This window comes from Balaenoptera musculus, chromosome 3 (genome assembly GCF_009873245.2).
Source record: "Balaenoptera musculus isolate JJ_BM4_2016_0621 chromosome 3, mBalMus1.pri.v3, whole genome shotgun sequence".
Taxonomy (NCBI): Eukaryota; Metazoa; Chordata; class Mammalia; order Artiodactyla; family Balaenopteridae; genus Balaenoptera; species Balaenoptera musculus.
The window spans coordinates 16158438-16186147 of NC_045787.1; the positions used below are offsets into that span (position 1 = coordinate 16158438).

General features: G+C 35.1%; 1 protein-coding gene across 4 annotated transcripts in view; it reads right to left on the minus strand.

Annotated features, from left to right (window-relative positions):
- Window positions 1-2884: 2884 nt before the first annotated feature.
- CDH18 (cadherin 18) overlaps window positions 2885-27710 on the minus strand; it is a 588690-nt gene continuing 563864 nt past the window's right edge. For 2 of the 4 annotated variants that reach the window (XM_036849393.1, XM_036849392.1), the window contains exons 11-12: window positions 12906-13157; window positions 2885-4402 (exon numbers count right to left, since the gene is read on the minus strand). In XM_036849393.1, the coding sequence (XP_036705288.1) occupies window positions 3912-4402; window positions 12906-13157 (743 nt within the window). In that variant the 3' untranslated portion in view covers window positions 2885-3911. The remainder of the gene's footprint in view (window positions 4403-12905; window positions 13158-27710) is intronic. The other 2 variants (XM_036849395.1, XM_036849394.1) reach the window with 2 other exon arrangements.

Sequence of the window (27710 nt, forward strand, 5' to 3'; positions counted from 1 at the left end):
TGTGTGTTTTCCCTATATATTCAGCTAAACCAAAAGGACAATGAATCAAAGTTATGGATATAGGTTTGTAGGAACAAATAAAACAATGACTAATCGTTTATGTAAGCTTTCAACATTGCCGAAAATGGTGTCCTTAGTACATTGCCCTTCTTTGACCCAGACTTCTGACTACATTGTAGTACACTAAGAATCTAAGTCAAATCACTTTCTAGTATTTAATAGCCACACTGTGTTCATTAAATCATCATTTCTAAAATTTTGATTTATTATTAATAGTGTTTTCTGCTCTGTGAAACCAGCTTCAATCATGGACAGCACTGAAGGTTAGACTGAGGCTAGACACAAAATAAAAGCCAAAAAAAATGTTCGGTAACTTCTTGCTGAATCTTCCATATGCTGGGTACTTAAATTTTGTATGCATCACATAGTTGGATCATAATATCTAAGTCACTATTTTGAATATTCTTTTACTCTCTAAATATTCTTCAAGAAGACATATGTGTGTGTATGTGTGTGTATGGGTGTGTGGTTACATGAATACCATTTCTTAGAATATTTTCCTTCTTATACTTGGTTATGGGAAAGTCATAACTTTGCATAGAGCCTTATCTTAGGGAAAATTTCCTCTTCAATTTCCCCTGCAAATCTGTGTATGTACAGATTTATCATAGAAAGAATTTACGATGATCGGTCTTTAGTAATTTCTGCAAGACCTACGTCTGCACAAAGGTTATTTGGAATTTATAAATTCTATTAAGAAAGCCATTGGATAAAAAAGTTATAACTGCTTGTATTTCCTCTAATTTAGCAGCCACCACATTGTATAAGGTCTGTCTGTGGAAAATTCTTCTCTTGGAAATAAGTAAATTGATTTCAAAGTTATATTTTTCCTGTAAATATCAACCAAGGCTTACAAAATATGCTGAGACACATTAGCGATTCCATAGTGGAATCCATATGGAATCACATATTCCAGAGCTGATTATCTGTGGCTAGAGAGGGTTCAGAGTATGTGCAAACTCTTTACCCACTAAACTCTTTGAGAATTCGCTTTTCACACTGATAAACTGAAGTTTTTAAAGCAAGGTATTGAATGTTAAATGACTTCAGTCCATTGGCAGAGCATTTATATATCATTATTGCTTTTTTGACCCAAAGTAGCACAGTAAAAAATATGAGACCCAGTACATACTTATAATAATGATATAATTGCCTCACTTCAGAATATATATAAAAATAATATTTGGAATGCTTTCCTTAACAAAATTCTAAAATAAATCAATATAGGAACATATTATTTCAATACTACAGAAGCTCCATTTTGCCTCTATATGAGATTTAATATCAGGGGCTTAGAAGCAATCCATTATCATTAAAATGTGTAATTAAAATCAGATGGATCTGGGGTGTTTTTTCCACAAAATCAGGGAAATGTTTCCATACTCAAAACCATGCAGAGGACCTTGGCTTTTACGTTTAAATGGTTTATACATGTATTCTCCTCTTTCAAGCCTTTATCTGTAAAGCTGCCAGATGAATATTAAAACAAAACAAAACAAAACAAAGGCTGTGAATAGTTTATCAAAAATCTAAATCCAAAAACCTACGGGACATCCAAAACCTGGTTTTCCTGGTCCTCTTTGCATAGGAAAGTCAAAGCACCAGCATCCACAGTCGTTCTCCAAAGGTGGACCCTTCTGTCAGGGTGAATGTAGTCCAGCATTTGCATAATCAGAGTATGGGTCTCCAGAGGTTGTTCCCCAAAGCCCCTGAGTGTCTCTTTTGATTTAGCTTTATACTGGAATGCATACCATTATGATATAAAAAATGATAAAGCAGCATCTGGAAAGCTAAAATGTTGTAAAAAACTTAAATTACATTTTATTCCTCAGGCTTCAAACACAAATTGAGAAATATTCAAATTAAATTTACTTACTTCCCATACCTCAAAATTGAAAAATAATAGCACAGGGCAGTTGTGAACAGAGGCAAAATTCAAAATTTTGCACATCAGTAGAATCAGAAAATGTCGCATAACTTTTGAAGATTCTAGACTATAATATATTTAAAGAGCAAAGGCAAAACTTCCCCTTAAATCTTTATTTGAGGGTTTCAAAATTCCAATTAATCTAAAATACATAAAAGTGGTCATTTTTGGAGACTAGGATCATTATGCTATGAATTTTTATTTCACGACCAATATCAACAAAAACAAAATGTTATCTAAGCAATTTAGGGGGAAAACCCCAAGAAATTCTGAAAAAATTAGCCTATTTGGGAAAATATCAAAAGAATTAAACTTTCATATTATATTTCCAGTTAGCAGTTGCTTCACTGTTGAAGGTTTCATGAAATTCTCCCATGGTAATATAGTATTTTATTCAAAATGTATGCAACTCTATAATTATGACTAATGGAGTTAGAAAACAATAGTGTCTGCCAGCCTTTACATAACAGAACACTTTGCAGTTGGCAAAACATTTTTACAGATGCTTATTGATTGTCACATAACCCTGTAAGTTAAGCAGGGAAGTCTTTGCCATCTCTATTTTGTAGTTTGGGACTCTAAGTGACTTTAAGGGATGTGTCTGAGAATAATAAGTGGGAAACTCCTATTTTTTTGCTCCTAGCCCTACACATTTTCTGTGGGTCTCAAACATAAAGGGCTAATCGATCAGTGAGATGGGGAAAGTCTGAGCTTCTGTGAAAAATAAAGGCAAGTCAATCATAAGTCTACGAACTTTATGTAAGTTGGAGGATAGCCTTCTCAGACTACATAGTTATCATATGAGGTTCATTATTATTATTTTTTAATCAGTAATCAATTTTATACACATCAGTGTATACATGTCAATCCCAATCGCCCAATTCAGCACACCACCATCTCCACCCCACCGCGTCATTATTTTTTTAATGACTGCCATGTTAAAAATAAGCAAATTAGACAAATATAAACCAATCATCAAATATTTGACAACCAATTTTAGGTCAGGAATTATCAGAATTGCTGATGCAAATGCACTAAAACAAATGGAGAAAAAAAAGTATAGAGTTCCTCAATGTTTTGTACAGGATAAGGTTTGTAGGTTTTGTTTTTGTTTTTTTTAATTAAATCTTTCCCTGACATAGATGATCTGAGTATATCTTAAAACATTCATTCTAGCCACTTAAAAAAGGGGGTTCTCCTGTTAAAATAAAGGGGGACAGGCAGGACAGAGACAGTAGTCTCCGTGATTCAGAGCAGTGCACAACTGGTGCACAGAAGTTGCATACATCACAGTACAAGCAGCAAATCCCCGTGCTCCATCAATTTCATATGGAGAAAAGAAGTGGGGAGGGCAAAGGAAAATGGTACATACAAGTCCATGACAGAGTGGCCTGGTATATTGGAAATACCTCATGTCATTTCAACACAAGACAAAGCTAATGAGATGTGTCACAAAAACAGGGTGTGGGTCTCAAGAGTCCACCCAAAACAGTGGAAAAAGAGGTCGTGATTAACTTCACCAGTTTCATTTTGCAGGGTACCACCCCTAGAAATCAGAGTCATGAGTGATTTGGAAACTTCTTGTTCACTTTTGCTTTTGAAAAGAAATCACAAAATATTGAAACAAATATCATCGTTTGGCTTAATTCAGGTATTCTTCATTAAACAGTACACAGACTTTATTGAGCAATTGAAAATATACACAAGGAACAATAGCTTTTTCTCTGTATTTTTTTTTTTAACTTGATTTTCTTCTGATTAAATAACCCAGTTTCGATCATGAAAAGGGCACTTGTTTCTACAGTAGCTGTGCTCTGCTTGCTCAGTTCCTAGTACTGTTTCCAAGCTTCTGCCTTGCCATTGCTGAGGTTATATCTCCACTTGCTCAGGAAGCGAATTCTAGAAGGTTGCAAGAATGGACCCCCTAAGTTGTTCTTTCAGATTCTATTTCTCCATAGAGTTCAGCTAACTTTTTAAACTCGGGTCCCCAGTCTCCAAGGTACTGATAATCCTGGTCTGATTGTGTGGCTGCCGAATCCAGAGAGCTGATGGACCCGGCTTCCGATCTCTGACCCTCGTAGGCGTAAGTCTGCAGAGAGTCATAAGGCGGGACGCTGGGGTCCAGGTCGGCTTCAGCCAGTCTTTGCTTAATAAACTCCTGAACATCTATACTTTCCAGGGTGGAAAACGTCTGGTGCCTGGGGGTGAGTTTCACTTCTGGCCTGATATCTCTCCGGTGCTTGAGCTCCTCGGCCGCAGACGGATTCCTCAAGGCTGTGATGTCAAAGGCCTCGGTGTCTTCCTCGCCGCCCCCCTCGTCATCATAGGTGACCACGTTCTCCCGCACGTCCTCCTCTGAAATGATCAGGGGCTCTTTTTTGCTGCGTCTCAGGGTGATGAAAAGTACTACAATTGCTAAGGAGAAACGGAAAGAGGATGAAGGGTTAGAAAAAGAAGAAGGACATTCTTGGAGATCGGACATCAGCAATTCCCAGCCACTATCATCAGCTACATTCCATTTAGGCTTACGTTGTAACACAGCCCTGATCTCTGCACTCTGTGAATACCACTGCAAGAGTTTTTAACATCTTGAAGAATGTAGAAAATGACTATCTCTACAAAACATTGGGAACCGCTGATCTTCTGGAGAACGCTGTGATATTCTCATTTGCCAGGCTATGGCTTCAGGATTTGCAACCGGTGATGAAGTCTAATCATTCAGTCAGGGAAACAGATGATGGAAAAGCAATACGAAATTTTGACTGGAAAAATAATTCTGTGGGGGAGTCAATCTATAGATACTTATCCTTCTTAGGAGTACACTAAAGGCAGGATATTTTAAGTTTTTGTAAAATAGGAAGAAGGAGCCCCTATCTTTAACTCTTTCCTTTTGATGCTTTGTAGAAAATCAAAGCAGGAATATTTCACATGGTACATCTTGTTTGTTCATTATCCTTTAGAATAATATTATCAGGCATTAATTATTACACTTATCTATCAAGCTGCAAAAGATGTTATTTTATTTGTACATAGTTTATGTTTCATAGGAACTTTTTTGTTTACACAATGCTCTTTACATAACTTTTTAACTTAATCCTCAAAGCAGAGCCGGGGATTTCCTCATTTTTAAAATGAGGAAACTGAGACTCAGGAGAGATTACATGAGTAAATACCATGTAACCGTTAAGACCACACAAATGGCAGGTGGAAAACCTTGGGCTGTAGTTTATGACTTTTCACACCAAAGATGATGATGTTTCCATTACCATATTCAACTTCATTATTTTAAAAATATAGAACAAGGAACTGAGTGACCTGTTGGCCGTGTGTCTTAGGGCAACTTAGCCAAAAGCAGTGAATAGGTTCTTATTATCAAAAATGTTGTAGCCATTGAATAAATCGATAGAAATAGGTCTTGGGTATTTTGCCTTGGTGGTTTTTCAATAGTTTCAGATTACTCTATTTGATGGTATTAAACCATTACTAAATAGAAAGCTATTTCTACTTTATGTCATTAGGCCCAATACCCTTTACTTCATCTCTACAGACTGTTTGCTTCTTGGTTAGCTGATAATCTAGGCTTTATGATAACAATTATTAGGTTCACTAGTATTTAAAACATTCCTTATAATAATCAGAGAGGTATATTCAAATGGAATGTAGGGTTGTCAGATTTAGCAAATAATGCAGGACACCCAATTAAATGTAAATTTGATATGAATAACAACAGAAATATATATATGTATTATACATGTATAATACGAGATGAAACACAACAAAAATACATGTATAATATATGTATACATGCATATTACATACTATATATGTGTGTGCATATACACATACATATATATGTGTAATATATAATTAAGTATGTCTCATGCAATGTGCAGATATTTTATGAACACATTAAGTATATATATTAGATATTTGTCCCAATATTATGCATAGGACATATTTATGCTATACATATTATAGCATAAGTGTATATATATATCTCATAATTATATTATAGCTTATACATATATATAGCATAAGTATGTCCCATGTAATATATCTGTAGATGTATGTGTATACATACACACATGTGGAAACTCCTACAGATATATATTTTTAATACAAAACTCACATTTCTATACTGTATTTTGTCTATTTATCTATTTATTTATGTCTGTAAACTGTATTTTACCTGGAAATCCTGATTATATGTAAGCTTTAACAAATGGTCAGAAAGCAAGCGAACACCGGGTTACCTATCCTCTGACACAGAACATACCTGAAACCCTCGAATCCACCCTTTTACCCATCCCCTCTAAAAAATAACTTCTATTCTTCTTTTTTTTATTGTTTCCTTGCTTCTCTTTATAGTTTAACCCCTTTTTATGTATACCCATAAACAACACAGATAAGCTTTGCCTGTATTTGAACTAGATATCATAGTGTATATGTGATTTTAAGACTTGAAAATGTAGAGAGGAAGAGGAATAGATATTCAAGCCAGAAGTGGAAAGGACAATTATGAGAGGGAAATCTACCGTATGTGGAAAGAGGTGGTCACAGTGTACTGGGAAGAAGCTAATTTTGCATACAAGAGGCAAGTGGGAACCTGTGGGAATAAAGGAAAAAGAGACAAAACATCTTTAGGGAGGGTCAGGGAATCATCTGGAAAAGTATGGAATAAGAGGATACTGCCTAAGTAATGGGGAAATGCAATGGGGAGATTATAGTAGACATGGGGAATTAGTGAGTCACTGTGTTTGAAAGGGAGTGGTTACAGAAAAAGCAGAAAATGAAATGCCGATGCTGCATGTGGCTCTGCTTCACAAATGCTCTGCTACAGAATACAGTAGTTTCCCCTTCACGTTGCTTATACTTTCTTTTTGGGAAAAACAAACAAAAAACAACAAGAAACATTTCACTGAATGCCATCAATATGCATTTAATACCTCACTGTTTATTTTAGTGTAAATCCAGCCTACAGCTTTCTAATCCAGTGGCCCAAGCAGTATCCTCAAGCAATGCACTCCATTCTACCCAGAGGTTTATATTTATCGTCCACTATATATTTCTGCTCATCTTTATGATTAAGTGAGGAGGTCATTCTAGATCAAAACATCTATTTCGGTCTTCCCTGGTGGCGCAGTGGTTGAGAATCTGCCTGCCAATGCAGGGGACACGGGTTCGAGCCCTGGTCTGGGAAGATCCCACATGCCGCGGAGCAACTAGGCCCGTGAGCCACAATTACTGAGCCTGCGCGTCTAGAGCCTGTGCTCCGCAACAAAGAGGCCGCGATAGTGAGAGGCCCGCGCATCGCGATGAAGAGTGGTCCCCACTTGCCGCAACTAGAGAAAGCCCTTGCACAGAAACGAAGACCCAACACAGCCAAAAATAAATAAATAAATTAATTAATTTTTAAAAAAATCGATTTCTACAGACTGCCTAATTTATTATAGCAAAATTTCTTACTTTTGTCAATAAATCAAGTTATTTTCCTTATGTTGAAATGGTTGGTAGTTGATGCCAAGGGACTTTATGTGCATGTATAACAGAAAGAATGTGATCAATACTATTATCGAAGTATGGAGGTAATTTACATCCTTCACCAATATCAGTATCATATTTGCCTAATGAAACATAGTGGATAATGCTGGGTTTATTATTATGATAGCTTCTATTCGCTTATTTCCCCGAATTTAAGAAAATATTCCTGATATATATGTGTTGATTCAAAATATAGATACTAGGTAAGTTTGAATTTAGAGTTTTACATCTATCTCTTTTCTAGACAAAGAGAGTTACTTGCCAGTGACAAATGATTCCTAGATTTGTTACATAACTATTTATTATAAAGATCAATTTATAAATAGCCGTACAATCTGGGACGCTTTTTAAGGGTGGAAGGGGATTTCCTTTATAATTACATCAGGACATCAGGACAAATATGGACATATGGTCCCTTTAGTCAAAGGCAAATTCAAATCAATTCAGAGAAGAATGTGGAAGCATGAATGAGAAGGTACACTCCTAATGAATTTCTTTACAATCATGTTTGTTCAGTAGAGGTTTCTGGAGCAAATGGCACACAGCAGACACTCCGTAAACAATTTTTATGTCGATGAACAAAAGAATAATCTCTGTGAGAGTGATAATGTGGCACTGGGTTAAGTGAATCTTCATGAATAGTAATAGTCTCACTAGGAAAATAATTTTTAAATATTTTTTTAAATCAACTTACTGCTCCTAATAATACAAAACACCTAATTTTGCTTGAGAATATTTTTTAAAGTTTGAAAAACAAACTAAATGTTTTCCCCAAAATCCCAAGGCCAAATTTATTTGAAGAGGATAAGTGAAGATAATAATCATACATATAAATTTGAGAGTTAAATCCCTATTTACGAACTGGCAGGCAAATAAGTATATTCAAATGAGTCTCCCACAGTATATCAAACAATACATGTATAACAGGGCAATACTTCTTTCAGTGGTTCATCTGGGAAAATATAATATGATAGAGCCATGGTGTTGTTAAAAAAAAAAAAGAGAGAAGGGTACAGAGCTTGTCCTTTGTTCAAAATTATATTATAAATGATTTCTGGTATTTTCAAGTTTGATTACATAGTCTGGAATAAAATGAATTAATTGTAGTATTTTTGAGATGTCTTTATTCTAATGAATATTTTATTCTTGGTTAGTATATTTCTTTTTCTTTTCTTCTCTTTAAGTCTGGCCAGGATTTTAAACCCAAGTGATTCTTTTTATATAAGAAAATTATAATGAATTTATTGTGTCAGTAATTTATTCTGTTCATAAAGGAATTCAAATTTGTGGAAACAGTTTTCTCTTTGTTTTCTCCTATATTATATTTACTTATTTATATTATCATTCCAGTGCTTGGAGTACTAAGGGGCTTTGAGTTTTCATAACTAAAACTGACATACAGCTTGCATTTGAATACATTATGTACTGACTCCTAACATACTCCCCCAAACTACTTTTCATAGATTTGTTTACCCCTAAATATCACTTGATTCTTTATACCATCATATGTGAGTACTAAACTTGGTAGAATGAGGTGACCCAAGTCAGGGAGATGATTTTGATTAGCTTCTGTAGCCATAATTGGTAATGACACTTCTCACTGAAACTAAATTTTTCAAACTCAGGGGAGCCCACAAGGTCATTTAAAATAGCTTTCATGGCAAACAGGTTGGCAGTTATCTTCTCATCAATTCCACCTCCTCTCCTAGTTCCTCACTCTCCTCCCACCACACCCACCTTGATCCCCACTTATGATGAAATTTACATCCAAGAATAGGAGCAAACTATGTGGTGGATTCATCTAGGTCAGCAGATTATATGTGACTCATGGACTACAAAGGCAGCTGGAAAAGGTCTGATGCAGATCCTGATTCAATGGTCTCTTGCACTGGTTCACTCTGCCAACAATTCTGGTCCCTCTGACAAGTAATAGGGTGGGTTGGGAAAGAAATGTCAGATCCCTAGGAGGGAAAGAGGACTCTGACAATCCCCTCCTCTGGCACCAAACTCTGATTGCATCATGATGGCTCGCTCTAAATTCTCTTCTATCCATTCCTTGAAATGGATCTGAAAAGGTAATCCTGACAAAACATAACTCAACTCACAAGGTTTACATTTACCATTAAAAGTTAGGCCCTTTGGTTTTCAAGCCCCATCTTCTGGTAATCAATATATACATAGATGGAGTCTGACCAAACTGTAAAATATTGAATCATATTTAACCTATAATAAAACATAAATAAGCACCACAAAAGTTTACAGATGACTCTAAGGCCATTCTAGTTGAAACTTTATTTTCATAGATTCAGAAATAGAAGCAAGAGACTTCATGGGTCCTGAGATCACACAGTTAATTAGTGGCAAAACTAGGGCTGAGTTTCCACAATCACAATCATGTTCACAAACAGCTACTAAGTAAGACATTTTTCAGTATTAAAAGATTAACTTCATGATTTATTTAGCTGTTGAGGTTGAATGCTATTTCAGAATTACAAGTTCTAAAAGTATTGCTACCTCTGATGTTGTTGATATTTTACTTGAAACCTATGAGCTCACACATTAACCAACATTATTTCAAAACTACAAATGACTCCATCCAAGTCTGTGGGCCAGATATTTTCTGAATAACAATATAAACCCTTAAAATGCCATGAAAAATATAAATTACATTATAAATAGTGATTGTTTAAATCTAAGCTTAAGAAATTCTGCAACCTTTGGATAAAACTGTAAAGACACATTTGAGTTTCAATAAAAATTGAGAGAGCAAACATATCAAATAGAAACTTTGTTTCATTAGCCCTGAGGTACAGCATAAAATATAGAAATGCTCTCTTATTTACCCCAAAGGGGAAACAACATTTTCATAAAGTCAATTAAAGGGATGAAATAATAAAATGTTTCATGAAATAATAAAATGTTATTTTATATAGTACACCTAAATGTACCTTACATTGACATCTTTCAATCTTAAAGATTTTTAATTTTAGTATGCAAAAATAATTTTATGATGATAAATGAAAACAAAAGCCAAAGGTAACATGCCTCCACCAGTTGAAATACCTTTCAGAATAAGGCCTCTGGAGGAACTTATAGTAATGTCAGAGTGTTTTTTTGTTTTTGTTTTTGTTTTTGTTTTAATTGAAGTAAAATTGACTTACGAAAAGTCACTGAGTTCTATTCTCTTTTCAGTTTCAGTTAGGAACCCTAGAGGGTTCAATGTTTATAGTTATTTATTCTTCGGGGTTTTGTTCTTGTTTTGTTTTCCTTTTTGGTTTGTGATATTTTGGTTTTCATTTTCAAATACAAAAAAGGTAATTTGTTAATTTCTAAAGAAAATAGCAGTTAAAATATATATAAATGATCAATATATAAATTAATAAAATCAAGAAAGCCTGATTTTTCCATTTTACCATCTCTACCACACTTCTGCAAAAGACTGTACTGCAGTGAAATAGTTCTCCTTATGGTGAATCAAACCTCCACACTTCCAAGTTGCTAAGTGCAACTGATACTTTTTGCGACTCAATTTATTTAACTTTTGGGCAGCTTTGAACACTGTTGAATGCTCTGTCCTCCTTGATGCACTTATTTTCTTTGTTTTAGGATATTATACCTTACTAATTTTGTTCCTTGTTCTGTGATTTTTCCTTTGCTCTCAGCTATCGCATCCTTCTTGATTTAGCGATCACACTGGAGTTTATCACAGCTCAGTCCTAGTCTATCCTCTCTCTTTATAGACTCTTGCTGTGGTGACATCAACAAAATGCATTTCTGCTGTCCCCCAACTCAGGGAAGATCAGGGCCCACATTCAGCAAGAGATGAAAAGTCTTCTTTGATACTGTTCTAACTCAGTCTCATATCCAGTTTATCCAAGATCACTTTTTTTTTTTTTTAATTTTTGGCTATTTTACTTTTAGCCCTTGGAAACTTGTTCCAAGAAAAGACACCATGTCATAAACATTAAATATTTGTTCACTGACCTAAAATAATTAACACTGCAGTTTTCAAATGGAATCTCAGGTACTTCCAGTAAGCATTCAGTAAAGATTTTGGTAAATATTTCCATCCTGTGATTTGCAGCCTATTACCCAAGATCACTTTTGATTTCACCTAAAACATCTTGGTATTAGCAACCTTTCTTCAGCTCCATTTTAAGTCTACTGGTCCAAATTATGCTATATCTGAGTGAGACAAATGTGTCATATTCCTAGTTGGTTTGCCTACCTGCTCTCTTTACCATCATGAGATCTGTTCTCCCCTTCATTCATAATCATCTTTCTTCAACATGCAAATTTTATGATGGGACGCCCCTGCTTTCAACTTCTTAAACTCCTAGAACAAAGCCCACCGTTTTTGCCATTTTACCCCAACCTGCCTCGAACCTGCCTAAACATCTTTTCCACTCAGTCTTATTCCACCTTGATCTCCACTCCTCTGTACGGGTAATTTGTCTTCTAACCCAGGCACAAAACAAGGGATATTCCTTGCAAAAACATCTGTGTCTCAAAGTACGTAGTTTGTTTGTTTTCCTTACATATGCACAGTAGCAAGAAAAGAACAAAAGATAAGGCTCCTAAGAGAAAACCAGAGGGAGAGGACACACTGGAAAATATATACATACCCATTTTAAACTGTAAAGCAAAAGATTATTTACATCTGCCTTTCTTATAAAAAAAATCTGGATTTCCTTTCTTGTTTTGTATAGCAATTCTAAAGAGATTATAGTAATATTAGTTTCAAATGCAGTTGTGATAAGATTCCAACTATTAAAAAGATAACAAAAAATTAGAGAAAGTATTTTCTATTAAAATAAAATGTAATGTAAAAATAAACTAAAAAAATGTATTAGTTTTAATTTAATAAAATTTGAAATCGCTGAGGCAAAAATTATTTTATATTTAGTCCTTTAAAATTCAGCTAAGATTGAAGATAAACTCACTTTAGGCTGATAGAAATTTCTACAAGAAATTTATTCCTTTTATTTGGTGGTTAGATTCATCACAGAGTAATGTCACTTATGTTCTTTGAAATAAATTGTAAATGCCCTTTCAATAGGAAATTTAGAATATTTAATATCAATTCTTTCTAAAATAGGTCCTTTCCAAAAAGATTTCTCTTATTGTATCCCTTCTTTTACTATTTCAACTCTTTCATCACATTTGAACCAAATCATTTCCAGATGAACTGTGGTATTGAGAAAGTTAATGAAAAGAAACAGCCATGTCTTGTTAACACGTAAAGCACTACTAATTCCAAAGTTTTGTCAAAATGACTCTTTCTCTCTCTCTGTGTGTCTCTTTCGCCCTTTTCTAACACGCCGTTGCAGGGTACACCCAGGATTGCCATCACACATTAAGATGCAGAATGACTTACCTAGGAGAATGACGACGCACAGTAGAATAGCGATTAAGGCTCCTGTACTCAAGCCAGCCGAGGACAGGACGGCTTCTGCACGGCAGGTCCGCACGCGCCCGTCTCTCTCGCACGCACAAACCCTGATGGTGAGGGTACTGCTGCTGCTGAGAGAGGGGATTCCACCGTCAGAGATCATAATGGGGAGGTAATACACATCCTGAATAGTTCGACTAAATCTCCTCCGCCTTGTCAGAATGCTGGCTGTGTTATCTACGGCAGACATAAGCAGAACAACATGGACTTAGTGAAGCCGCCATTGAAGAGTCACATTTCCTTGAATGGATAAAATGGGCATGTGTGATTTCTTTTCCGTTTATGAAATGGATAGAGGAACGTGAAGGGGAGATTATTAACCAGGGACTGAAACTCATTCTCCAATGGAGAAACCTATGCGAAACGTTAATAGGGCCTGGGCTGAAGGGGAGGGGAAGTAGTGGATGACAGAGGAGGAAGGAAGCGATAAGCATTTGGGGAATGGGCGTCATAGCCAAAGGACTGAAAAGGATACGTGGATACCAGACTTCGGGGTGAGCCAGTGGCTCCTACCAGAAACCTGGTGACTCTGAATATAAGTGACAGAAATAGACAGCTATGGTTTTAGCGAACCTTGGGTGCGGTTAATGTACAAAACTGTTTAAGAATCATTGGTACAGATAATGTATTTATGGAGACACCAGATCAATTGATAAACTATTTTAAACTTGTGATTTGAAGCACTCTCGTTATAGTGGGCACACCATGGGTATGTTAATGATGAATAAAATAGTTAATTTCATTTTTTATTTGCTTTTAAAATGCTATGTACTATAGTAAATGATTGCATGATCTATTTTGATCAGTCCACACAACCCTATAAGGGAGAGGATGTTCAATTCCTTACATTTTAGGGAAAATCATTTTTATTAGGAATAATAATTTTAAAATAAATAACCTCAGTCCCAGAGGATAAATTGCCTCAAATCACAGAGCTAGTGAATAATCAAGCGACAACCCCAATACATTCTAGAACCCTGTTCAAAACCAGGATGTCATACTGCCTCTTCTCCACCAGTTCCCTTCCAGTTGGTATTGATGCCTCAGGTGCACATAGGAAATGTTTATCTTATCATTGTTAGTCCCCCTGCCATGTCTGTTAGCTAAAAGACCCTTTTGGTGCACACTTGCATGTGCTGCTTAGAACCCCTGCATGAAGTGACTTGTTGCCCGAACTGTAGATTGCCACCTGGCCCAAGGTTACACTTTTCTGGAGCAGCACATAACCAATGACTCATTGCTGCAAGGTTATAAAGGTCAAGCCATTTCTGCTGAATGCAGAAAATACTGAAGGGCAAGTTGAGTTCCAGAGCTTTCCCATGGGGTCAGCCATGGACACATTCAAATTGCATGGCAGCTCAATTGCTCACTCTGCCTTTCTTTGTTCCCCTCCCACTGTGGTCCACAGATGTCGATCATGAGGGCACACTCCAATAAACATCCTGCCCCCTAAACTCCAATCCAGAGCCTGCTTCCCAGAGCATCCAAACTGTGACTAAAAAAGTCAGTAAATCATTAGACAATTACTTTTAGGGATTCTTCTTCTCCTAACAATTTCTCTTATTCTGAAAACTGGAATTTTTTAAATTATGAGTATGCTTATGATAGACATGATACAACACCCTACAGCTATATTCTCTTGGTTGTACATTGCCAACCTAATGCAATAGAAAGATAATAAATATTTCAAATACTCAATATAATACAGGTAATAAAACATGAATAATACACATTATATACGTAAATTAAAATTATATACACACATATATGCACATACATATGTATAAGTTGTTGAAGGTTTGTTATAGAACATAAATAAATAATCTAATAAGTTATTAAAAATATTTTCTCACCTGGAAGAAGAGAAATTTAAAGAAAAGTGTGTCGATTGCCTACTCTGAAGGAGGTTTCAGAATGATGGGGAAAAAAAGAGGAGAAACTGCATCACGCGTGTTTTTAAGAGTATAACCATCACAGGTACCCTCCTGGAAACCTGACCTTTGAGTAAGCACATCTATCAGGTGTAGGATGTTGCTTCATGATTAATATAAACTTGCATATATGCACAATTCCTTAGCCTAAGGAAGAGGTATGAACATGTGCTCATAGGCAAAAACACGTTTGAGAATTTCACTGCCAGTCCTCTGAAGAAGAGATGTAAGACACTGGTCCCTGGTCTCAGTAAATATCATAATGTGTGGAATGACATGATAACATGCAGGGGTAGATGGGGACTCTCTTTCATGGCTCTAGCCTCATGTCCACTTTACATTCTTAATCTGGAAGCATGTTCTTTTTCAAGATAATTATTGGAAATGCAATCAGAAACATGATGAGAAACAAGAAGAAAGCCTGAATATGTTTCTAGTGAATTTTAAGTTCTCAAATAGAAAGTTCTCACACATGGAAACATGACAATATTCTTTCGTTTTTCCAGCTGAAGGTTTGACTTTTGAAAAGAAAAAGAGGATTCAGGAAGCAAAGAGCTTCCTACCCAGAAAGGCTTAGCACAGCAGAATAATGAACTCTTGACAAGGGATATTGTGTACCTCCCTGGAACTGCAAAAACTGTACTTGGCAGTAGGCTCACTGAACTTGAACAAGAAACTCTGAAATAAAATGAAAGGGATAAGAAGATATATATATGTGTGTGTGTGTATATATATATATATATATATATATATATATATATATACACACACACAGACACACACACACATAAATATACATATACATATGAGAACAAACTTTGTCTTGCTGAAACTGAAATATTAGGTGACAAGAAGAACAGCAAATCTCTAAACTTGAAATACAATGTTTAAAAAATAAACCAAGTATTACAGAAAGTCTTGCATAACTTTAAACTGGATAAAAAACTAATATCAATTGAATAAAGGGAAACCATAGCAGGATGTAAAATCTGTGGATGAGAAGAGCTAATTATCAATGTCAAAAAAAGGACAATCTCTAATAATGTGTACCCAAGTTTGGTTCTTAATTCTAACTGTCAAGAGTTTGGATGAAGACAGAAGATTATAGAACACTTGGAAGCCAAGCTAATATAGCTAACGTATTGGATTAAGATTTAAGGAGATTTTGAACAGCTAGCACAAAGACCTTAAACTAACAAGAAGACAGGAACTAAAGATATGTGTTAGATAGTAAACTTTGAAAAGTATCATACGGGAGAGATCTTGAGTAACATCTATTATTTTCAAATACATATACTATCTGAATGCAGCAATGAGGCAATAGATCTAAAACAGTCTCAGAAGGATTCAATAACAATATGGAATTTTTATGCAGATCTTTATTGAGAAGACTTCATTCGAATACAGCATATAAATTTGGGTCTACTATCTTAAAAGTGATACCTTAACCCAGTTTAGAAGACCTTGACTGTGATAAAAGAGTTAGAAAAGTATGTCATATGAAGAATCTTTGAAACAAACAGTGTGAAAATTCTACATGTCTTATATGAATTTAGGGGCCTGAAATGACTTAGAAATTTAAAGAAAAATTTGGGAAACTCTCTTAGTAATTAATGTCTTTCTGAATATAATCAATATTTTCCTGACATTCCCAGCAACCATAACTTTGATGCAATGTGGAAATAGCCTTGAACATGGTTTAGTCTTTCAAAATAGATGACAATGTATTATTTATTTTGTTGCATATCCCATTTTGTTCAGAAAATGATACGGACACATATAGGAGGAAGCAGGGAGACTGCCATGCAGATATACAATAGCTGAATCATGGAGATATTTACAAATATTATTGTGATGACTGCGAAAGAATTGAAATTTTGAGTCCTTTGAAAAACAATAATAATAACAAAATTTTATTTTTGCAACTATAAGAAGTCCAGGGACTTCATAATTGATCATTTTGGGGGGATCTTTCACACAAAAAATATTATAGTAAAAGACAAGTTTGGGTAGATAGATATACTTCCAACTTCTATATTTCTATAGGGACAGACGGCTACAGAATACAACAGTATAATACAAGTAACACAGTGCTTCTAAAACTCAGATATAATTTTCTTGAACTAGTAGTATGTGCTCTATTATTTCTTTGTTCAATGGTTTGAAAGATCTTGAAAGGTTCTAATCTCTGTGCTACTTTCATAAACTGTAGTACAGTTTAAGTTAAAATAAGGCATGCTTTTAAAATACTCCGTGGGGCAAAAACACATCCTACATTAAAGTCCAAAATTACCTTATATCTTGGAAAGTATTAAAACCTAAAAAAGAGTGTCAGGGTTGGAATAAAGACATAGACATAGAGAATGGACTTGAGGACATGGGGTGAGGAGGGGGAAGCTGGGGCGAAGTGAGAGAAGCATTGACATATATACACTACCAAATGTGAAATAGTTAGCTAGTGGGAAGCAGCAGCATAGAACAGGGAGATCAGCTCGGTGCTTTGCGACCACCTAGAGGGGTGGGATGGGGAGGGTGGGAGGGAAGCTCAAGAGGGAGGAGACATACGTATGCATATGGCTGATTCACTTTGTTGTACAACAGAAACTAACACAGCATTGTGAAGCAATTATACTCCAATAAAGATGCATAAAAAATTTCATTTACAATAGCATAAAAGAGAATAAAATGTTTAATATATTTAACAAAAGAAGCACAAGCCTTGTATACCTAAAACTACACAACTTCATGGAAAGAAATTAAATATCTAAATAAATGAGAAGATATCCCATGTCTATGGGTTGGAAGACTTAATATTGTTAAGATGACAATGTTACCAAAAGTAGATTCAATGTAATCCCTATCAAAATTCCATTGGTGTTTTTTGCAGAAATGGAAAAAACTCATCCTAAATTCAAATGGAAATGCAGTGAATCTCAAATAGTCAAAACAATCCCGAAAAAGAAGAACAAAATCAGAGGACTCACGCTTCCAATTTCAAAACTGACTACAAAGCTATAGTAATCAAGACATTGTAGTACTGCCATAAAGACAGACATAGAGACCGGTGGAATAGAATTGAGAAATAAACCGTTACATTTACGGTGAATTGATTTAAAAAAAAATCGTGTGTTCTTCAAAACTCGTAAATTATCAGATGCCCATACCCTCCCTGCCATTTCAACGGATTCCTTATCTGATCATGCAGACATAAAGGTAAACTTTATCTCAAGTATAGCCTAGCAGACTATTACAGCAATATTTCCAAATCTATCACAATAGCAGAAACATTTGAGATCTTCAGATGCAGCTCTGTAATTGGACTAAACTTTTTTTAAAAGCTGAAGAAAAGCTAGGAGATAGAGACTTAACTTCCACCAAAGAGATACATATGCATGGCTTCATAGCATTTTCATTTTTATCTGGTCTTCCAGCAGCAATAAGATCCATTCATAATTTAACTGTCATCAGAGCCCATGCAGGAAACAATGCTCTTTTGCATTCCTGCAAAGTACCTTTCACATAACAGGTACTTGATAAATAATGATTTGAACTACACTCAGCAGGAGCCTGTCTTCTGTTACAGTTTCCTCATTATATTGACATGTATTAAGAAATTAAAACCAAAATGAACTAATCTTTCTTCATCTCCTCATGCTCTCTGCTGAAGGTTGATTCTTTTTCTCCTGCTTCCTGACTTTCCATTCTTTTAATCCTAGAATTGCCCTAATCTCAATTTTCAACTGGATTCTGCCAGTTCATTTAAGTTTGTAAACATTCTCCTGGCCTCACTTGTGTTTCTGCCAAACCACAAATGCATGATCCAATATGTCATTATGTTCCTATTTGCACCCTGGAATGTCACCGCTTTGACTACCTGCCACACTCCTTGATGCTTTTTAAATCCCAGATAAATACAACCATACATTGTCTAAAGACTCTGCTTTCAGATTCATAAACAATGCTGGTAAATAGTTGTAACCATCTTAAGTGACCCCAATAAGTATATAGGGTAACTCCTCTAAGTTCTCAAAGGAGGTTAGTAATCAATTTATTAATATCCATATTTCATCAGATGCCATAGACTAGCTAGCTATTCTAAGCTTATTTTGCCATTTTCTCTTGAGTGCTATTCCTCCACTCACAGCAGGAAAACAGCTTTTTCTGAAAAGCTACCATCTATTATCAACATATGAAAACCACATTTGAAAACTGCTCAACCTTCTTTGCTATTAATTATGTCTATCTATGCATACAAGACTCTGTGACATAAAAAAAGAACATGAATACGTATGAAACAAAAATATGAATCTTGAAGAATATCAGCAAATTTGCTCATGAAAAACACACATAAATTTGCATAAGAGTGTTAATTTAGATGAATAGGGTAATAAAGAAGAAAAACAGCTTTTTAAGTAGAAACCCAACCCAAAATCTAAAATAATTCATAAGGATGTCACAATAATATAATAATTGCAGACACTGTGGAAGTACAGAGAACAGCGGTTTACCAAAAAAATAAAAAATAAAGTATATGAATTTAACAGAAACCCTCTACCCAATATTTATCACATACCTTTAACAAATACTACATTTTTAGTAGGAAATGGATGAGTCAAGTACAATAAATTATGGAGTCATGATATTTATAAACACTGAAGGAAACTCTAAAGATAAATCCTTAGACTGAAAAAGCAAACACATATTCCTGTTCTTAAAATTATTTAAAAATCTGTTTTTAAATAAATTTTACCCCCTTAAGGCAGAGGGTAGAGTTGATGACTCCTGCAGCATTTACGTGATTCCGAGCAAGGAAGGAATTAAGGCAAAAGAGTGTAACCTACATTTTTACAATAGGAAAGCAAAACAAAGTGGCACAGAATGGCAAAATTAGTCAAATTTTTATTGCTTAGAATATGTGTCAGCTATTTGTTTTGTTCTGTTTTCCTTTTTTTTTTTTGCTGTCACTGTGAGTAGGAATATAAGAAGGTGTTAAGTTGTGGGCTGACAAACCCATTAGAAAAAAATACATGAAAGTTAAAAAAAAAAAAGTCAACAGAGGTTAAAATCACTAAGGAGAGAATAAAAGCATATTTTTCTATCTAGAGCAAAAGACTCACTAAAACAAACCACTACATTTGCAAGTCACCCTTTCCCATATTGGGGTCATGATGGGTTACAGACTGTTTGCCTGCTCACTAGTCAAGCTTTGAGTCTCTGCCTTCCCATAAAGGATAGTGTGAGTCTATCAAGTATGACTGGATAAATGCTAGTAAGTGAAGACTGAGACTTGACCGGGAGGAGAAAGGAGATTCGTAGCTGAACAAAAACAACGTGTCTCGTATCTCAGCCTCATCACTGACAGTAGTGACTTGGGGCACAGGTGCTCCCACACCCCCTAGAGGCTGTTTGAGGCATCATTTGCAACTATATTCTCAGGACAGACCGTGCATGTGCTATTTTATTTAGGAATGGGAGAAAAAATGCTAAATGGTCTCTTGAAGCCCTGTGGAAAAAAAAACAGAATTTTAAGTGGTTATAATCTACAGAGACATTAAGCACATTACAATACCAGCTGTGAGTTCTCATTTGAAGGACAAAAATCAATGATGGGAATATCAACTACTAGGGATCTGACAATGCCAAAGAAGTACAAAATAAATGTAAAATTTCTCATGATTTCCAATATGTATCAAACTAAAAAACTGCATTTCACTCTCAGTGGACTATGAAATCTGAACGAAAATGCCCCAAAAGACATCTTCTTAACAGCTCATAGTCAAATTTGAAAATATCCCTTATCTTAAAATCAATGCAACATAAACTTAGATATTCCTTCACCAAACCCAAACAGCCACAAGGAAAATCAGTATTTCCTGACAATGATTATTAAGTATTTTGTTAAAAATGATAAAACTTATAAATAATAAGACCTTCACTTTTAAAAGTAATATTACAAGGAAATAATACAAAGTAATAAAACCAAGGGAAAAAAAATCTTCAAAATTCTGCAACAAGGTGAAAGTGACAGTCTACAGAATCTTCCATTTAATATGATTTAAAATGGTCATTTTTGATGCAGTTCACTCACTATTTTAAAAAGAATGTGCTATTTGAACCCATTCATTTTTTTCTTTTTTAAAATTAATTTTTATCGGAGTATAGTTGCTTTACAATGTTGTGTTAGTGAACCCATTCATTTTTAAAGACTGGAAATGTCTACAGAAGTGGAAAACATGTATCTAAAGAAGAAAACCTAGAGACAAATATGAGCAGTAGGTGTTCTTGATAGCAAATTATCAATTAAATTACGATAAGGATTTTCAATCTGAAAGGCACATGAAATGTGATTTAGAACCCTGAATATAAACAGAGATACAAACATATACATAGTTAAAAGTAATCTCTTCTCCTACCAAAATCTGTAAGATTTACAAATGCACTTGACAGTCGGAATTAAGCCTAGGAATTAGGCTGGCAAATCTCCTTGCATCAAATAAAACCTAGTCCCTCAAAAGGCAGCATAAAGATCATGAAGCAGAACAGACTTGTAGACAAATGATGATTTTATATTGGTGGATTAGGCTACACTTTTCTATCACAAAATGAATGAACAAAGGTACTGTATGCACAGACCCTCCTGGGGTAAGCCTAGACTCCCAGACTTTATGACATTATGGCTATAGTTCATTTATTATAGATATTTGGTTAAAACAATGGATTTCTTTGATGCCAAGATGAAAAGTTTACCTATCACAATTTAAAGAGAAGATGGTTGTGGAAAAAACTACATTTTAATCAGAAAACATATCATGCTTTCATTGTTGTTTTAAGGTAATATAATTTTTAAATGCTGTAACTTAAAAATTATCATCTGAACTCCAGTTTTTAATTTTAAATAAAACTGTGTTATTACCAGTATATTAGTTAATGATAAAAATAAGGTCATTATCAAAAAATGTATTTACAATATACATTTTGCTGTATATGTTGTTAAAATAATAGAAATCCATCACTTGGCTGTTTTCCAAATCAAAATGTTTCTTATTTAATAGGTAAGGGGTCATAACTTTCCAGATAAATATTGAAGACGGTTGCTTAGCAAAAATTTTTCTATCTGCCACAGTTTGGTACTAGAGCAACTAAAGAATTAATGGCAGAATATCTTATTTGTTTGGGGGGAGCACAAAATACAGCACAGTGCTTAATATTTAGTGTTTTTAATAGTGAATTAAAATGCTTATGTCTCTGCTCTGCCACATCTCCCTGGCTAGATTCTTAGGACTAATGTTGCATTCTGTCATCTCTATGCTGTCTCCATTCCCCACCTCATTGAAAAGTATTCTCTGATCCACGCTACCTGACGGAATGGACTCTATCCTGTAAAGTCAAATCATGTTCCACTTCTTTTAATTATAGGACTTTCAATGATCTCTCTAAAGTAACTCACATTTCACTGCCTTCAATTGCAAGTTACATTTCATTTCATCTTTATTTTCCCAAATAGACGGAGAGTCACTTGAAAGCAGGAGCTATGTGTTTTATTTCCTTGCATCTGGACAGCTTAGATCACTGTCTCATACACAGCAGACAATGCCTTGAAGACTGAATGGTAGGAAAAAAACAATGTTAACTTAAGAGCTGACTATAGAATTTCTTTTAGAGGAAAGCATTCTAAGAAAGGAGAATAAGAATGGTCGTGAATAGCAATACAGTGTGAGGCAGGAGAACACACTGGACAGCCCCGTGTAAAATGTCAGGGGAGGGGATAGGGCTGAGTCTGTGTGTGTGTGTGTGTGTGTGTGTATTTCAGGTGTTTTTTTTCATTTTTAATTCAATACAATACATGAGTATATTCTTACTGAAAATATTCAAAGTGCATTTCATAGACATTTCTTAAGAAATATTATATATCCTATCATATTATCATTATTGCTCTTCTATGAGAATATATGCTACTCAAATCATTATTTCTGTTTTATATTTAATCATATATTGTTTGTTTTATACTGTCTTTACTTTTTCAGAAATTCATTTTTATTTTATTTTATTTTCATTTGTTCGCTATAGCTCCAAATATTTTGTCAATAGAATTTTACTATAATTGACACATGGTTTTTATATTTTCTGAGGCATTCAGTATTTTAAAATACCCTTCCCTAATTGTCATATGAGTGTCATCTTAAATAGGCAGAGATGTATTTTATTGTAGTTGTTTCTTTGAAATGTCACTAAAAGAAGGTCCATTGACTATTAGCTTGTAATCTTGCAAATGAGTACTTCAGCACTGATTATTCTCTTTACAATTTAAATTCATTGTCTGGAAATTTGTAAAATTATTTCTTATCTCTCAAGTTAGGGATACTATACATATTTTTGGATCTAAATCCCATATATTCCTTCACTCCAGGTAATTCCTTCAGATATTTCTTTATTAATTTCCCATCTACTTATTTATTTAATTCTTAGTTATCGTCATTGTGCCCTTTATAATTTGCAGCACTTTGTGCAGGATATCAACTTCTTTGTATTTTGATCTCTCTTCATAAAAATGAAATGGTAATAATTGCTTCCATATCTCCATTTGACAAAAGAGGAAGCTGAAACACGCTGAGAGCAAGAACTTGGCTATGGCCTCACACATAGTTAGCAGAGGAACCTGGTTTCAGATTGAGGCAACTGGTTTCCTGAGTCGAACTCTGAAACATTCTTCTATGTTGCTTCCTTCTTCTTTTTTCTTTTTTTTTCATTTAACAAATTTTTATTTAAACTTTCCTCTGTGTCTGGCACTCTGGCAGCAGTTAGGAATATAGCAGCAAATAAGTCAGACAAAACTCCCTGTCCTCACAGAGCTTACAGTCTAAATGGGAGAGAGGTCACAGTGTGATAAGTGCTAGGATTAGGGAGGTGCAGGGTATCAAATAACCCCGTTTGTCATTTAAAGACATGGATCTGCTTTGGCGATCACTGTGGGGTATTGAGTGTTGGGTGTCTGAAGCGCTGGCCCACTTGCTTTTATGGGCATTGAATTTTTCCAGTTATGATTTCGAGTATGGATGGAGAAAATGCTCCCAAGACTTTGGCAAAAAGGGGGGAGTGATTGGAGGGATGGTAGATGATAGGGACCAGGAGAGGCAGCTAAATGCCACAAGACTCAGAGGAGCAGGGAGGTGCCCAAGGACAACGGCTCCACCTCCCAGCTCACCTTGTGAGGCTGTGATGGAGAAAGCAATGTTCTCTCGAGCCGTGTTGCCTCCTTTGATCTTTCTGGTTACTAATTCAGGTTTTAGCAGTGTCCATTTGAATTTTATCACCTTACCCGAATATTTAAATTGGTAATATTTTCATGCATCAACTCAAAAAGTCTTCCTTAGATATTTAAGTATGGTTTTCTCTTTCTAATATTAAGTACACCCCACTATACGTTAACTGCCTCTGTCCTTCAACCTGCATGACCCTGCAATGTTCTCTGATCATCCACTTAGGGAGGTTCTCTGAGCTCTGAATCCCAGGGATTCCTCCTATACAGTAAGATTTGATGGGTAGATTTGGGCCAGTACCTAAATATCTTCTTGTGATTCTCAATGCCTCTGTGCTTTGGAGGGGATTTTCAGGATCCATCCATAGGTTAAGTTTATTTAGCTGTACATGTTATCTCAGTAAAGATTTTTTTAGAAAAGAATGAGTTTGACATCAATTTTTAGGCTACAGTTTTCTTCATTCTGTTATCCCTTTCAGATAACTGCCAAGCTGGGCTTCTCTTTCCCTGAACTCTGTTCATTCTACTTTTGGTAATAGTTTGTGCTTTGAGCACGTGGTACTTTGAGGAGAAAGATTATAGCAGGCATGGAAGAGTAACAGAGAAAACAAAAGCCAGAGAAATAGAGAAAAAATGGTTGCATTGGTGAGTGGCATAAAGAGTGACAATGTTGTATACCCCACTCGCATAATATAATCCTCAGAAATTTTGGAGAGGATCTTGATTTTGCTCAGTACATAGGATGGGATTCTGAACTAATTTTAATTAAAATTTAAGAACAAATATCTGTAGCATATACATGAGCAACCAGACAGCCAGCATCTTAATGATAATTAGATTGTTAATGAACTGTGCCCTTTCTTCCAAGCCCAGTTGATATCCCAACTATTTAATGAAACTTGCCAAATGGTTCTTGCGGTATAAAATGTAATATGGATAAAACAGTAGTTTTTGACTAACCAATACTCTCCCTGATAACTGAGAGAAAAGCCTGAAATCTTCAAGGAAATTTCTGTTTAATGACATTAGAGAACTGCTGAAGCGAGGTAAGTAGGGGGGTAAAATTCTAGAGAAGGCAAAAATGTGGGAAGGTGAACTGTGGATTACAATGTATTTGTTTATCCTAGGAGCCAACAAGAGGCTGGAATTCCAAGCTGGGGACAGAGAAAATGGGGAACTTTTTTTTTTTTTAACCGAGTCTTTTTATTTTTTTATTTTTTTTTGGTTTCAAGCTTTAAATGATCAGCTTTTTGTGCCATGTCCTAGCCCTTCAATCATTTTTTTTTAACATTTTTATTAGCATATAATTGCTTTACAATGGTGTGTTAGTTTCTGTTTTATAACAAGGTGAATCAGTTATACCTATACATATATCCCCATATCTCTTCCCTCTTGCGTCTCCCTCCCTCCCACCTTCCTGGGCCCACAGTCATACTGGAAATTAAGGGGCCTTAAACACATGGCTGATTCTCCCTAAAGATATTTGTTAAATTGAAAGTTTAAATTGAAAGTTTAGCAGAGATCTAAAACTCTAAGTGGAAAAGAAGAGCTTTTTTTTTCCCATCTCTTCCTGTTGAACAGACAATGATTAAGGTAGGGGACCAGGGTGAATGGCCCTAAATGGCCATGAGTGGCCCCTGAACAGGCTCTCAGTTTAAAGCCCTAAAGGGCCATGCCTTAGGGACAGGGATAGTTCAGAGACAGGCTGAATCTAAAGAAAACTACAAATTAGCATTGATTTAGCCTTGACTTAGTTCAATCCTACCCTGATTGGATTAAAGTACAGGCATACCTCCTTTTATCTTGCTTTGCTCTACTGTGCTTCGTGGCTATTGTGGGGTTTTTTTACAAATTGAAAGTTTGAGACAACCCTGTATCGAGCAAGTCTAATGCCACCATTTTCCCAACAGCATTTGCTCACTTTGTGTCTCTATGTCACATTTTGGTAATTTTCACAATACATCAAACGTTTTCATTATTATTAATATAACTTGTTTTGGTGACCTGTGATCAGTGATCTTTGATGTTACTATTGCAAAAACATCATGACTCACTGAAAGCCCAGAAGATGGTTAGCATTTTTTAGCAATAGAGTATTTTTTAATTAAAGTATGTACATTTTTTAGACATAATGCTATTTCACACTTAATAGACTACAGTATAGTGTAAACAAAACTTTTATATGCACTGGAAAGCATAAAAAAATTCATGTGACTCACTTTATTATGATAATTGCTTTATCGTGGTGGTTTGGAACTGAACCCAAGATGTCTCTGAGGTTCACCTGTAATGATGCCCCTCTCTAATTGCTCATCCAAGAAAATAGCAAACACTCTCTGAAGAAATGTATTACGATTTGAGACTCTTCTAGGTTTAGACACTATGTGTGACACCCAACTAAAAATTGCTAGAGATATTAAGAAACAAGACCATTATATCCCAGTCCGGTCTCCCCAGTCCCCTTGATGAAAGACAAAAAGAAAATTTATCACTTTATTAAGAAAGTTAAGTTAGCTGACAGTGATTGTAAAATCATTAAGATTAATATGTTCAAGAAAATAGAGGGAGAAAAAAAAGATAGAAAACATAAAAGAAATTATAGAGAATTTCACAAGATCTATATCTCTATAAAAGGAAAAAAAGAAAAAAGAAAAAAAAAACAGCTATCAACCAAAGCAGTGAGTGGACCACATTCTCTTTGAGTGCATGTATTTGATTTGATAGGACACTTGCTTCCTTGAGCAGAATATTAGTTAAATGCTGGTGTTTTCTACCAGTATATTCCTAACCTATGTCACAGTGAATAATAAACAAAAATAGGCCCCAAATAAAGAAACTTTTATATACGTAGGATGGAACACTTAAGAAGACATTTGTTCTCTAACGTTCAGATAAATTAGCAGATTCCAAATTAATGAGGGATAAAACATAGGGCAGGAAAGATCTAACAAAGATGGCGAAGAACTGAAACAACATGAAACATTACCTTAAATTTAAGTATTTATCAAGCAGATCTGGGCTGTGAATAGGAGAATCCCACCAGGGTATAGATGGAGGAAAATCTTCTTAGTTGATATGAGGACATTAGCTATGATTCCAGGCATAAACACTATTAAGGTATATGTCTCTGGGATTCAGCTTTTATTGTGGTCAAGAGTAGGAGCCTAGAGTTTCTCAAGCTCACTCTTTACAGATGAATTTAAAACATAAGAACAGGAATTTAAAGTTGGGGAAGAGAAAAAAAAAAAAAAAAAGCCCAAGTGATCAGTTACTGAAATCACCCAAAAATCTCTAGAACAAAAGGGAATGGGAGAGCTGGCTTTCTATCTACTAGTGGCTGACAATGTGTTTATTCAAGACAGCCATCTTTGAAATGGCTGCTTCTTTGAAATGGATCCCTGTCAATCAATCAAATTTTAGTCACGCAGTTACATTACAAAAAAATAAAAAAGAAAAGAAAAGCCAGCCGTCAGGGTTTACACTACCTTTATATCTTTATAATATCATCTTCATAATAATTAGAGGAAACAATTAACAGATTAT